Below are 14,567 nucleotides of genomic sequence, written 5' to 3' on the forward strand. Positions count from 1 at the left end.
TAGAAAATGGATCCTTCTGTTATTGGTCACATTCTACCTTTTCATCATATTTTTCACTAGTATTCCATAAATGTGCTTCTCTAGCCTCACTGATTAACTGATCTATTTTCTGCCATTCATCTCATTTATTCCTTTGTGCTTTTGTCATACTTTTTCTTCTTTTGGAATAGATTTCCCTCCTTTCTCTTCCTTACAAATCTCTCTTACCCATCTCAAGACCTTCCTTATCATTAAGCTTTCCCAGGCCATTTCAGCATATGTACTATCCCCTTCCTTTGAAATCAAACAACATATTTCCGTACTTTATTATGCATCACTTTAACTATTCCTCTGTATACTTATTAACACATCATATAGTTATATTTTGCCTTGCCAGCTATCCTCTGTACTTAAACATGGGTTACATGTTTCAAAGCACCTAAGAGTGCTGCGAAAAATAAATGTATGTTGCATTGGTTGATGTGGGTCTTCACTGTAATGTACAGATTTATTTAATCTTTGCTTGAGGTCACAGAGCACACATAAGATATCTGATCATAATACCTGAGCATAACAAAGCTGTTGATAAAGTTTTGGAATTAGACTTTCCTACAAATTTTATGACCTAGAACTAAATTAGAAACAACACTAAAGTTAAGACAGCATTTTGTGTCAACTAGCTTTCAGCTAACAGTACACAGACTGAATGTGGAAAGATGTCAAACAAGAATACATTACTTTCTGCTCCAATTCCAATGCTTTGTGATTTTTCTCTTTGAGTTAGATTTTAGGAGAGTATCAGTACTGTGCTGGCCCAAAGTACTGAGAATAACAGTTACTTTTTTTTTTTTTTTTTTTTTTGGGATGGAGTCTTACTCTGTTGCCAAGGCTGGAGTGCAGTGGCATGATCTTGGCTCACTGCAATCTCCCAGCGCCATTCAAGCCATTCTCCTGCCTCAGCCTCCCGAGTAGCTGGGACTGGGACTACCAGCATGTACCACCACTCCCGGCTAATTTTAGTATTTTTAGCAGAGATGGGGTATTGCCATGTTGGTCCGGCTGGTCTTGAACTCCTGACATCAAGTGATTCGCCCACCTCAGCCTCCCAAAATGCTGGTATTACAGGCGTGAGCCACCGTGCCTGGCCAACAGTCATGTCTTTACTGAAAAGATGAGGAGGTATGCATTTAGCCAGAACCAGTGGTTAGTATATCATATATGGTTTCTCATTTGACACAACAAACTGAGAGAGTATATATTGTTTCCATTTCACAGATGAGAAAACTAGGTTCAGATAAGTTTTTCAAAAATGTCTACTGAATTGATTGTGAAAATATAATAATTATTCAAAAATATCTTTGAAAATATTAAAGAAAAAATAGTGAGTTACATTTGGTAAATTTGCAATTATAGGAAAATAATAAATACTACTTTATTGAAGTCTAAGTGGTGTTTGTTTTACCTAAAAGCCTTTCAACACACCTGTTTCTGCCTAAAAACAGATTACATGAGTGACCCTGAGCCACACTTCTTTCTTTTATCTTCAAAGTTTATGTTTAAGGACAGGACAAAATGAGCAAATAGATAATGTATAATGTGTATTTGCACATCTGTTCAATTTCTTGTGAAAGGTGTTTAAAAGTCTTTTAATATATCACTTTTCCTACTGTTTTCTTAAATATCATTTTTATTGACACTCCTAAATGATTTTTTCTAAAACTTTATGATTTCTTACCAAAAAATTGTAAGTTGCATCTGTTATATCTAGATTTTTTTATATCTCCCTTTGTGTGTGTGAGGAAAGTTGTAAGAGCAAACAAAACAGAAGAAAAATTGAGACTCACTTAAACTAGCCCTTAGTAAGACCGTGAAATTGTTTCCAGTCACTTTCAAAATAAGGAAGGAATTTGCTTTGATATATTCATAAAAATAAAGTGTTCTAAAACCCTTGGTTAAAATGGTTAGAGGTTTTTCTAACTTTTCCAAAAAAAAAAAATCTCATTTTTCTAAAATGGAAAGTGATCTCTTTAAAGATTTGGATTATTAAAAATCAGTGTCATTTTGGAAGCTATCACATAGATCTAGCATTTAGGTACACTTTATGTGGAAGCTGATTGATAATGGTGATACTAATAATCATAATAATGAGCTCACTTTGGACAGGTACTGAGCTAATGCCCCAACCATTCCCTGTGACTAGTCACATTCTATGATTGTAAGTTCGTTGGTTCAGTTTGACTTGTAAATGGAAGTCTAATTATACATAGTAATGATTTTTATCACAAAGAGTTATTTTCTCTTCTAAGAATAGAGAAATAGCTCAGTAATTTCACAGGCAGAATTAGATCTGTAGATAAAATGAAATATCTAAAGGATGAAACTGCTATTATAAATTAGTATTACAAAGTTCTAAGAACATAGTAAAATGAATTTCACATTTATTATATTCAGATGAATGTGGCATCATTTTCCCAATAATATTTGAATTATTCTTCATTTACTTACTGAGAGTATAGCTCACCAAAGAATTTACTGTTGTTATGGCTTACAAATCCTGAAAACATGATGGGTTATTGCCAAAGTAGTTGATTTCCCCATGATTTTTATGATCTGAGAAATCAGGGTTAACCAGAAATTAATTAAATTTGGGAAGAAATAGGAAAAAAATGAGAGAAACATCTGTATTCCAGGGCCACATCTTCATTAAAGATGTTCTCCTTCTCAAAAATAGATACATTTGTTTCTCTTATTTTTCTCTTTTATTATTATCTCAATTCATTTTACAAATAATTATTGATCTCTTCGTAAGACATTCTGGATAATGTCCTGAGACTAAGGATTCAATAAAGAACAATGCAGATATTTCCCACAGTACTATGCTGAGTGATAAGAAGTACAGAGATTGCTAACAGTCATCAGGGGACTTGACCTAATACTGAATAAATATTCATGCAGGATCAGCATTTGAATTAAGATTTGAATGATGAACAGGAGTTAATTAGGAGAAGAGGTAAGAAAAGAGCATTCCAAGCAGAAAGAGCAGAATGTCTCTTGAATTGAAATTAAAGAACTAAAAAGATCTTGTTGAGTTGCAGTAACTAAAAGATTATCATGGTTAGAGATCAGAAATTAAAGAGGAGAATTGAGTGAGGTAAGACTTCAAGCACAGAGTTACAAGTCCTGATAAGAATTTTGGCTTTTTATCCTAAGGTAAGTGGTGGTGGTTTTCTGATTTGAAAAGATCACTCTGATTGCATGGTAGATAATGGAATGGTTGGAGAAAGGACTGAAGTGGATGCTGATGCTGCAGTCAACCCCTCAATAATCAGCATAAGTGCACGTAAGCTATTCTAAAAGTTAAAATTTCAAGTAATAGACAGGCTTGATGTTTTATTCTCCGAGAAAAGCTCTGTAACCTCTTGTACAAATAAATTCCCTTGTACAAAAACTGATATCCCATTACAAAACCCCTTTCAAATATCCTTTTTGAAGCTTGCTAGCTTATGTCTCTAATGTTTATCTTTTCTCTCCTGCTGGGGGTAAAGATACATGTTCACCACTACCTGTGTATCAAGGGCACTCTCCTCTACTCCTCTGCTAACCACTAAAAATTCTTAAAGTGGCTCTCTGGTTACTCTCTTATAAAAATGAAAGAATGTGGTTCTGACATGTTAAGAAACTAATATGAAGTGCTCCCAGCCCCTGGCTTGTGATTACATTCTCTGTTTACATTCTGCAATGCATTTGTTATAAACAATAAAGTCTGGCTTTAAATTAAGAGTTGATAGTCTTTTCACCATATTGCTGGAAGTAAAATAGATTTTGGTCATTGAAGAAAAGGATTACTAGATAGTAGAAGTAGAAAGAGAAAATAATATAGTGAAGAAATAGAATGCAAAAATCTAAAGTATTCAGTGCTTTATTTGTTCTGGGAAATGTAAGAGAAGAGGGTTTCAAACGTAAGCCCCAGATTTCTGAACTGCAGGACTGAGTAAATGGTAATGCTAGTTCCTGTGTTTGGGAGTACTTATAAAAACAGGAGCCAACCATGCTAAGAACTCAGTTAAGAGGATTCCAAAAGAGTGAAGAAAAACATACAAAAAGTCCACAACATAAAATAAAAATACATGGCATATTTAATAAAATGACGAAAGAACAGAATACCTAAGGCTATGGGATTGTCAAGGGAAAAGAATAGAACTGAGGTTCATGTCTGATAAGGTGTGATTCTGTAGGCTACCATGAGTGGTTAGAATTATTCTGAATGCAATAAAAATTTAAGAGTTTTAAGCATTAACATTTTAATTGGATTTAAATTGTATGAATATAATGTTGTGGTCTTTAGTAAAATAAAGGGAGACAGTAAAATAATGGAAATAGGAGACCAGTTGCAGAGTTGTTTTGGAATGCAGAGAACAGATAATTGTGACCTGGATAAAGGGGTGATAGAAGATACAAAAGAAGTGCAATAAATGAAGAGATATTTTGAAGATACAATTAATAGTTCATGCTAAGGTTTATATGAAGAGATAAAGTTGTTGAGCTAAGAGAGATAAATCAGAAAATATCCTGGGTTTCTAAGCAGTAAGAAAATAATGTAGTAAAAGGTTTATGCAAGGAAAAAAAATGAGGGTTCCATTTTAAATATGTTAATTATGAGATGTCTGTGGAACATGGAAGTGGTGATAACAAGCATCTGATGGAAGTATGAGGCTGAAGTCCAAGTTCTGAATTGAAGATACCTAGGTGTCCACAGAAAATATTTGTTTAAAATCCATGGAAATGATTCCAATCACCTAGAGAAGAGAAGATAAAGAAGAGAAATAGATAAAAGTTAGGACTTAGGTGGAACAGAATAAGATGATCCACCTAAGATAAAAAAAAACAAAAACCTGAAACAGAGCAATCAATGAGACAGAAGGAAACCAGGAGAGTAGAATAACACGAAAAAAGGAAGATAGAAAGAGAAAGTGACCCACCATCATTAATACTGCTATGAAGTGGTTTAAGGTGAGGACAGAGAAATATATTGGACTGGTAACATAAATGTCACTCATGATGTTGACAAGAGCAGACTGAATGAAGTGATAATGGTGAAAACTGGACAGTAGAGAGATGAATAATGACCGAGGCTGAGGATGTGGAGACAGTGTGATAAAAAGAGATGTTTAATTAGGAGAGGGAGCAAGGAAATGAGCAAAGTAATATACCCAGAAGAATATCTGAGGACAGTCATTGATGTTTTTAATTGGAAGACTGTAATACATGTAATCTAGGATGACTAATGCAGAAGAAAGGGAAAGACTGCTAAATCAAAAGAGGGAGGATAATCTAAAGTCCTCCAAAAGATAAAAATGGAATGGTATCATTAACTTAAGCAGAGAAAATGGCCTTTCTTAGAATGACATGTACTTTCTTTATTATAATAGGAGAAAAAAAGGAAAATGCTAGAGGAAGATGCAGGACAACTCTCCAAGTGGCCTTGGAGTAACCCAGGTTTTCCTCCTCTATAACTTGTGCATCTCAAGAATAGCTGTAGAATGAGCTGGGAATGCAACATCCTGAGATAAGTCTTAGACTCTCTTACTGTGTCTCTTAGAACATTTCCTTAAGTGCTTTAGCCCAGTGTATCATGTGATGCCTGGGTTATAAAACACGGGGCAGGCTTCTTTCAAGGGTCCCTCAGCTGTGGTACAAATAGGGCACGTGCAAATGAGTCTTCAACACCCTGGGCAAATGGTCTGAGTCTTGGGAGGCTGGCTCCTCCTGAACGCCGGGCTTCTGTGTCACTCGATGCCTATCTATAAGCAATAAGCCTGCTTCATGCAACTTTTTGTGTGTATGTTCTAAATCACTGGACTCAATCTTAAGTAGTAGAAACTGCAGCCCAAGATGCAGTGAGCCGAAGTGGTACCAATGCACAGTGAATCTGCTTTGTGGCAGGGACAATTTATAGGTGAAAAGAATAGACAGTTTCTGAGTTATGGCCTCTATGTTCTCATTTAAGCATAAACAAAACAACTGAGAGTTATAAGGAAACCTAGATGAGAGCCCTAATGAATTCCATATGTAAAGTCAAGATGAAGAAGAATGAATAGGTAGAGAATTGGGAAGAAAACCCAGACTACAAGGTGTCATGAAAGCCCTAAATAAATATCCAGATTGTAGAATAAGAAAAAGAACAAAAAGTCATAAACAACAAGTCTAAGCAATTAGGAAAAAAATGAAAAAGAAGAAAGTCTATAAAGTAGGAGAAGATTCCAGTGAGCTCAATAGAATTGATAACTGTAGATTGTATAATTTAGGTTTCTTCTATTTTTTAACCTTATTAACACCAAAAGTACTTGCATATTATAAAAAGCATACAACCGGGCTAACTTTGCATGGGAATCAACATTAAACCAGCTATCCCTAACTAACTGATAAAAACACTCCTTGGAAGGATTATAGAATGGCAGAAATTAAAGGTACACAGCTCGGTAAATGATGCTAATGGCAACAAACATATTGGTTAAGATGCTTTTCTGAGTTCATAGCTTAAATAGGTTAAAGTCAGTCTTCTAAAGCATAACAACTTGCTGACTATTATTATCTTACACTTATTCAATAATTAAGTGGGATTTTAATACTATTGGTTTTTTTGTGAATTTTACAAGTTGATTACTAATTAGAGCTTTTACTAAAAATTAATGAAATATAAGTATTACTGTATATGTAAGAAAAGAAACACACTTGGCTATTGTTTTGAGGATATGCATTTAATTTTAAATTTTATAATTTAGATTCAGCATGAATTGCAACAAATGGATCTTCAGCAGAGTTACTAATAGAAAAATGAGCTTTGCCATCGTCAGAAACGTAGATTTTAATGCCTGTGCAATTGCCATTAATTTTATCTCCAGAAATGACATCACAGTATGTGCCAGCAGGAAGACCAGTTTGCAAAGTTAAAGAAAATGTCCTGTAAAATAAAATTTCAGATTTAACTTCAATACACTGAAAATCAAGAATACAGGCTAACACAAATAAACAGCATAACTTTATGTTGTAGAACCCTAAGCAGTGAAGTCTCATTAAGAAGAAAACCCACATGCCTCCCTAGTAGTTGTAAATAGCTTTCTAGGACCAAAAGTAACCTTACAGAAAATGTAGCAGTTCCCTGGTCCGTAGTGAAAATATTACCAAAAAATCAAAGTTGAAGAATATCACTGAAGATTGGCAGGAATGGTCACACTTTGATAAAAGTGCTAGCTTGTTAAAATCAAATTTGTTCTCAACTGAACTTAATACAAATTACTTCTAAAAATTTAAAGGGTTTTATTTTTTTAATCTCCTTTTTTCCCCATAAGGTAAAAAAGAATTTGGGGCACACATAGAAACAATCTAGCATTTCTATGAAGAAGTGATAGTTTGAAATATAAAGCTTTCTCACAAAAATTTATTTTGGTATTTTCATCCACAAAAGAAAGAAATTAAAGAACTAGACATGGGCTTTTTTGGTAGGAAAGAGATCAACTAGATTTATCTATTTATGTATTTATTTATTTTTCATCAGTGAAATATAATTTATACTAGAATGAGCTAAGTATGAGTATCAGTTGGCCTTGGACAGAGACAATTCAACAGTTTGCAAGGAGGTCTTCTGAGCTATAGGTTAGGGAATCATTTATACTTCAGTAAAGGATATAAGAATCACAGATGAAAGGCCAATAATGAGAAGTTTCAGAACTAAAACTCAAATCTCCTGAAGCAAATCATTAACCACAAGATACATATTATTTATGCATATGCTTTAAAAATATTATTTGTCACAAGGAGACAGAGAAGTGAAGAAAGTATACCAAAAAACTACATAGAGCAGTCATTGAGAAAAAGAGTTAGAAATAAAGATATATTAGTACTGAGGCAGCATTTTCCCATGATTAAAAAAACAGGAATATAAGACATGTTCTTTTAATGATTTCACAATCCTCATATTAACTACTTGTGTATTTTGTGGCATGTGTAGGTGAGCATATGTATGTGCATTCAATATATGCATAAGATATTGCAAGGGTGCACAGAAAGGACTCTGCTTACGACAGAAAGCCCTTAATAAAACAGGAGAATGAAGGAGTAACAGCCATCATCTTTTTACTTCTGCCCAATTTTGATGTCTATTGTCTTCTTGCTCCACTGACTACATGATTTTTCAGATATGATAAATGTCAATGAACAGAAAAAAAGGAATAAACCAAGAGCATACAGGTACAAAATATTATTTTTAATTGATATGTACTTACCAGTCATCATTGTTGAAAACAATGAATCCTCTGTTTCCTCTCCCAAAAGCCACTTGGTTGCTCCCATTATCATACCAGTTTGTAAAAGGCTGGCCATCCACTACATTGCGGAAATTAACCATGTTCCTAAAAACACAATGCCATATAAAACGTTGATATTCTTAAACTTCAACTGTTTTAAATAAAATGCAATGGAAAGTTTACTATTAGAGGACATGTCTAAATACATATTCTCACCTTATTTGGCGCCATCGATGTTCACAGACCCAGTCATTGCCACAAGTAGTGTCTGGATTAATAGTAACTTCTTTAATTACTCCATTATTATTTGGTGGCCCAACCCAATCATTAACATCCTTAATTAGGGGGGGAAAAGCCAAATTTTAACATATATATATTTACCTCTTCCTTCTCCTTTAAACCAAACCCAACCTATCCTGTTACTTGTGTCTCTGCATTCAGTGACTTTATCTAGAATCCAATGCCTTCATTAATTTTTATAGCCCTTTACTGGGTCTTCATCATCTCTCTATCCTCTGGTTCTCTTTTGCCATATTTCAAACAAAGGTAACAAATTTTTATCCTCTCCTTTTCATTCCAAGGAACTGCAAAGGCTTCTTTGCTCTGTCACCCAGGCTGGAGTACAGTGGCATGATCGTAGCTCACTGCAGCCTTGATCTCCCAGGCTCAAGCGATCCTCCCATCTCAGCCTCCCAAAGAGCTAAGACTGTTGGTGTGCACCACCACACCCAGCTAATTTTTTAAAAATTTTCAGCAAAGACGAGGTCTTGCTAGCTTGCCCAGATAGGTGTTGAACTCCTCAGGTCATAACATCACTGTAAGCCATGCAATGTCATTCAAATGGGAAGGGCTTTAGTACCAGAAACAGCAGAATTAAAACATAGGCTCTATTAACAGTAGCTACGAAAATTTAATCAACATACATAATTTCTCTGTGTCTCAGTTTCCTCATTTGTAAAATGGGAATTTTTTTTTGCTATAAAAATTAAGTAATATATGTGAAAATGCCTTGAACGTGACATGTGCTCAATAAATATTAGAGTCCATCATGCTTCTGTTTAGACAATTGTACAAAACAATACATCTGAACATTTTTTATAAATTGACACCAGTTTTAATATTATGTTTTTCTGATTGGCACTTTAAAAAATCTTAATTAAAAAAAACCAGAGTAACCCTAGGAAGTTTTTCAGTGTTGACCTTAGAATCATGTCATATGGTGAAAAGTGAACAAAACTAAGAGTTTTTAGCATGCAGCAGTCCTGGAAAGTGAAAAAGTTATAGTGATAGAAAAAATAAAAATACTCTGTGACCCTTAACATCAGAAATAAGACCAATTAGTAGAAATTATGATAAGTTGGCTCAATATAAAAGTACACCTAAATATTAAAGCTGTTTAACAATAGAATCAGTTGCTATACAAAGTAACAGACTTCTCAAACTGAAAGGAATCTAAAAAAAGCTAGCTAGATATCTGTGTGACTCAGAGGAAGGAGGAATTTCTGCTTTAGATCTGAAGTCTCTGATGCTGTTTCTGAACCCTTCAGTTTAAAGAAAACCTTCTACTAGCTTTCCAAATATCTGTACACTCTTATTTCTCTGTTCCTTTTTGAAACTACTCATCAGATAAATGTCTTTACCATACTCCCAAATATTTTTCTCATTCTTACCTTTCTTGGAATAGTCTCTAAATTTCCATTCTTTAGTACATATAATTTCCTTCCTCTTATTAGATACTTTTCCCTATTTAACTCAGCTCAACTGAATCATTTTTTTGTATTCCATATAACTTTTTAAAAATATTTAACGAACATTTATATTGTTCTTACTGTGGGCAGATGATGTTTTAAGTTCTCTAAAAGTGTTGGCATGTATAATCTTCCTATTAACCCTGAGGTAGGTACTTATTAGAAGTATATATTTTAATCCCTGTGCCTAGCTCTTATTTTTAAGTGGTTTTTTTTTTCCTGCGGGCTAGGGGGATGTTTATCATATATCTGAAAAGGCTTGCATACTCTTTGTCAATGGAAAATATATATTTTACTCCTTTAATATAACCTGCATTACTAAAATCGCAGCCCTATATCAGGTTTCTAATCAATTATTTGTTGAATAAATATATAATTAATAGTCGTCATATTAAGTTAGAACAAGATTGCCTTCTGTTTCTTGAGAAAAGGATAGTTTGAACAATTTCAAAACTTACGTTTCCATTTTGAAACTGTCTTGGCCAACGGTAGCTTGACATTACTCGTGTAAATCCATAAGGATGAGCAAGCATAAATCCAACTGCCATTTTATACAGCCTGAAAGTTACATAATTATATTATCATAGAATATCAGAATATCATTACCATCATTAAAAGATGTGTTAAAAAAATAGAGAACTTGGTTTTCTACCTAGCATCCCAGAAGGTAAGAATAGAGGCTCCTCCAGCCCCATGTCCTCGTTGATTGTCATGGTTATCCACAAAGACAAGTGCTCTGTCAGAAGGCATGAAACCCCAACCTTCTCCCCAGTTCCTATTTTTGAAAAATAAGATATATGTTGATGTATCATTTCACAATAGTTTGCGAGTAACTTAACTGTGCATCTCTTTCTGCATGGCATGGCATCTGAAGATTAAATTCTTTCTCTAATTAAATGGTTATTCTGTAAGATATATATATATATACATACACACACACAAACACACACTCAAATATATATACACACACACACCATATACACACACGTGTGTAATCTACATATGTAGTCTATATTCGTATATACAAGTATGGAATACTTATATTCATATTACAAATATAAGATTTTTGTTATTAAAAAAGGTCCTTTCAGAGGTTTCAGCACATTATCATTTAGAGGCACTCCAGAAGGATCAATATCCATATCACATTTTACGGAATGTCAAACTAGGTTAAAATAAGGCTTCAATACTGTATTGTTATAATATAAATATTTTTATATTTTTAATTCATATATGTAAATTCTACAGTATGGAAACTTTGTACATACTTTATAAATGATAGGATCATTTTAATAATAACCTGGCTTTAAAAGATTATATGCAAACATCAGTCAAATCCAGTATATTCATCTTGTACTTACACGGAAACTCCTAGGATATGTTTAGCGTTCCTAGGCATACTCACTTGTGATAGACACTCTAAATACAAAAGATGATTGATTAGAGTTTAGGGCACTAGAATACTTATCATTAACAATTGACTCCTTGATAGTTGTCTGAATAAGAATGCTCCAGAAGATAACTCACACTGGGGTACTATGACTAATAAATCTATGAAATACTTCAGGGGAAAAGTTGTATTTATTTACTTTAAGTAAGACATCTTCTCTCCATTCCACTTGCCAATAACTGTGCCAAGTTTTGCACCATACTTGAATTCTGTCACCCGGCCATTTCCAAAGTAGTCACTGCTTTTAATTGGCTCACCACCCAGATCAATTACCTAGTAGAAAATTAGGAAAAAGTAACATTTTGCATAAGGACTTTAAAGCATTTTAACCAATAAGTTAATATTATATAAAAGATAGCTTTAAGCTATTTGTTATTTGTTTTTCTCTTGTTTTGTTTTGTTTTTTAGAGACACGGTCTTGCTATATTGTCCAGGATGGTCCCAAACTCCCGGCCTCAAGCATTCCTCATGCCGTGGCCTCCCACAGTGCTGAGATTACATGCACGAGCCACCACGCCTGGTCCTATTTGTTATATGATAATGCTCAAAATGGTTTTCTTATTCTTATTATCTCAACAGGTAATATTCTTATATTCTTTTTTTGATAAAGAATACACTACAATATTGAAAGAAACATAATGTCAAAGTTACCTGTTGTCCTGTGAGAATACTTACCTAATTTTTAGTCTCGTACATCAATAACAGCTCACACTAATACAACATTTGCTATCTGACTGACATTTCTTGATAAATATTAACTCATTTCATTTTCCAAAGAAAATTAAGACATAACTATTATCAGTATCCTACATTCTGTGTACCTCCATAAAACATGTTGTGATAAAGAATTAGATATGCTGTATGTGAAGAGGAGGTTAAAGAACACCATTTTATATAAATGACTCAGTCCTTATCCTATAGAAATTGCATTTTTAATTAAATCTGCCATTATTTTCTAATGAATAAGATGATATTTTATATGCATATATGTATTGATGTACCTCCTGGTAAATGAAAGGTTTACTTCCTGCAGGGAACCAGTTACTGTTTAGATTATGCAGTTTGTCCAAAATTGCCTTTATGTCTCCAGGCCACATGTGCTTGGAAGCATCAAGTCTGAACCCTGCAACACCAATGTCAATGAGATGATTCATATATTTGGCAATCTTGGAACGCACATAATCTTTCTCCAGTGCAAGATCAAGAAGACCAACCAGACGACAATCTCTGACCTGTTGAGGTAAAAATGTTATGATTGATTCATAAAACCTCATTTTTCACCTGAGAATCCATTTGATTATTCATTTATTCCATGATTCCTCAAGAGATATTCTATAGTGACTTCCTTGCATTGGGCGCTGGGGATGCTCACTTTCTACTATAGATGTATCTTGGAAATATTTTCTAATAGAAAATAGAGAATTTAGGAAATAAAGTCGACGAGCTTTTTAATTGGTTGGGAGCTTTTTAAAAGTGGGCAAATGTGTATTGATTAAAAATCTTAAATCAATATTTAAAAGTTTTTAAATATGGATTTGAGTTTCTTAAAGTAGTCAAACCTTTTAACCTGTGTCCCTAAGAGATCTAAATTCGTATTTAAAATGAAGTTCAATTAGCTACATGTCTACAACAAAAGGCATATATCACCCCTTATTCAGATGACTCTCATAAAAAAATTTACCTGAGTAGCATCATTGTAGTTCTCGATATCTCCACTTCCAGTTTTACATTTACCATCATTAAAATCCCATCCAGAATATGGGACTGCTGGAAAGTCCCTACTTCCAGGGTTGAAGTAACTTCCACAGGTACTGCTTGTTCCTGCACTCACAGCATTACCAGACATATGATTAATTACAGCATCCACATAAATACGAACCTAGAAAGCAAAGTTTCTACTTCAGTGTGACTTACAGAGAGGTAGAAATTTAAAGCATTATTGATTCAAGTTTATAGTATGTTAATAAAACTCCAAAATATTTCATGATATCTTATAACTATTTTCCTACAAGATCAAAAATCAACTGTGAAGAAGTAATGTGAACTAAACACCTACATGCCTTCTAGACACTTGGTCAAATATTTATAGTAATGGTAAATTGAGAGAACCAGAAACTACCATAAATAGGAGGAAATGCAAAAAGCCCATTTCGGGGAGACAAAACTCAGATGAGACTGGAAAGGTTACTGTTTTGGAAATTACAGTCGGTCACCAGGAGAAAGCCTGTACTCTCTACTAAGCTTTTGAAGACAAATAAGGGAGCTATTAGTCTCAAATTATGCTCCTCATTAAATAGAGAAGCTAGCTAGTCACCACGAAAAACCCAGGAATTATGGATGGAGATACAAGTCACCTAAAAATGATAGCAAATATTGTAACTGGAATTATAACTCCTAACCAGAAAAGTCTTTCCAGGAAATATAGATAGGTATAAAAGTTAAAATTTGATGTTTTGCTTTAGAAGTAAATTCTGCTTTAAACTTGTTTCTTTAGTAGATAGAGAGCACATACACAAATATTTACAAAAGCTGAACATAAGGCAACGGTTAATTTTGAGTTTTAAAGTATGAAGTAAAATTAAAAAAATAAAATATGGAAAACTTTCTGCTGAAAAGGAGCAAGAAAGAAGAGAGAGAAATCATTTTCCTATCTGTTATTTTTAAAGGAAACTAGAATTCACTTACCCCAACATTGTTACATCTAGTCACCATGTTTCTAAATTCATCTTCATTTCCAGATCTTGTGCATAATTTATAGCTAACTGGTTGGTATCTTTCCCACCAAGGTCTGAAAGGGTTGTGAATTGCAACATTTTCATTTGGTGGAGAGACCTACAAATTAAACAGTCTTCATAACTACCAAATTCTTACTCTAAATCATTGAATGTTCTAGAAACTAATCAATAATATAAAAAAATTATTGAATCTTGGTATATGCAGCTATCTCTTGAAAATATTAACAGCACATTGGAGGGCTCTTGTTGAAGAAAGATTATCTCAGAAACAAAATATAAAGTTGCCAAGAATACTACATTGTTTTTTCCTCAGAAAACTCTTACTTAGAATACTTACCTGTGAAGTAAAATG

The 14,567-nt window shown here is 33.7% G+C and overlaps 1 protein-coding gene across 7 annotated transcripts in view; it reads right to left on the minus strand.

Moving 5' to 3' along the window:
* Nucleotides 1-14,567, minus strand: part of AMY2B (amylase alpha 2B) — a 43,212-nt gene that overhangs the window by 11,787 nt on the left and 16,858 nt on the right. For 5 of the 7 annotated variants that reach the window (XM_009426575.3, XM_063781657.1, XM_063781755.1 and 2 more), the window contains 9 exons: nucleotides 14,166-14,312; nucleotides 13,162-13,359; nucleotides 12,482-12,712; nucleotides 11,620-11,753; nucleotides 10,683-10,805; nucleotides 10,489-10,588; nucleotides 8,499-8,617; nucleotides 8,262-8,387; nucleotides 6,719-6,940 (listed from right to left, as the gene is read on the minus strand). In XM_009426575.3, the coding sequence (XP_009424850.1) occupies nucleotides 6,751-6,940; nucleotides 8,262-8,387; nucleotides 8,499-8,617; nucleotides 10,489-10,588; nucleotides 10,683-10,805; nucleotides 11,620-11,753; nucleotides 12,482-12,712; nucleotides 13,162-13,359; nucleotides 14,166-14,312 (1,368 nt within the window). In that variant the 3' untranslated portion in view covers nucleotides 6,719-6,750. 7 annotated transcript variants of the gene reach the window in all.

The sequence above is a fragment of the Pan troglodytes genome, chromosome 1, assembly GCF_028858775.2.
Source record: "Pan troglodytes isolate AG18354 chromosome 1, NHGRI_mPanTro3-v2.0_pri, whole genome shotgun sequence".
Lineage (NCBI taxonomy): Eukaryota > Metazoa > Chordata > Mammalia > Primates > Hominidae > Pan > Pan troglodytes.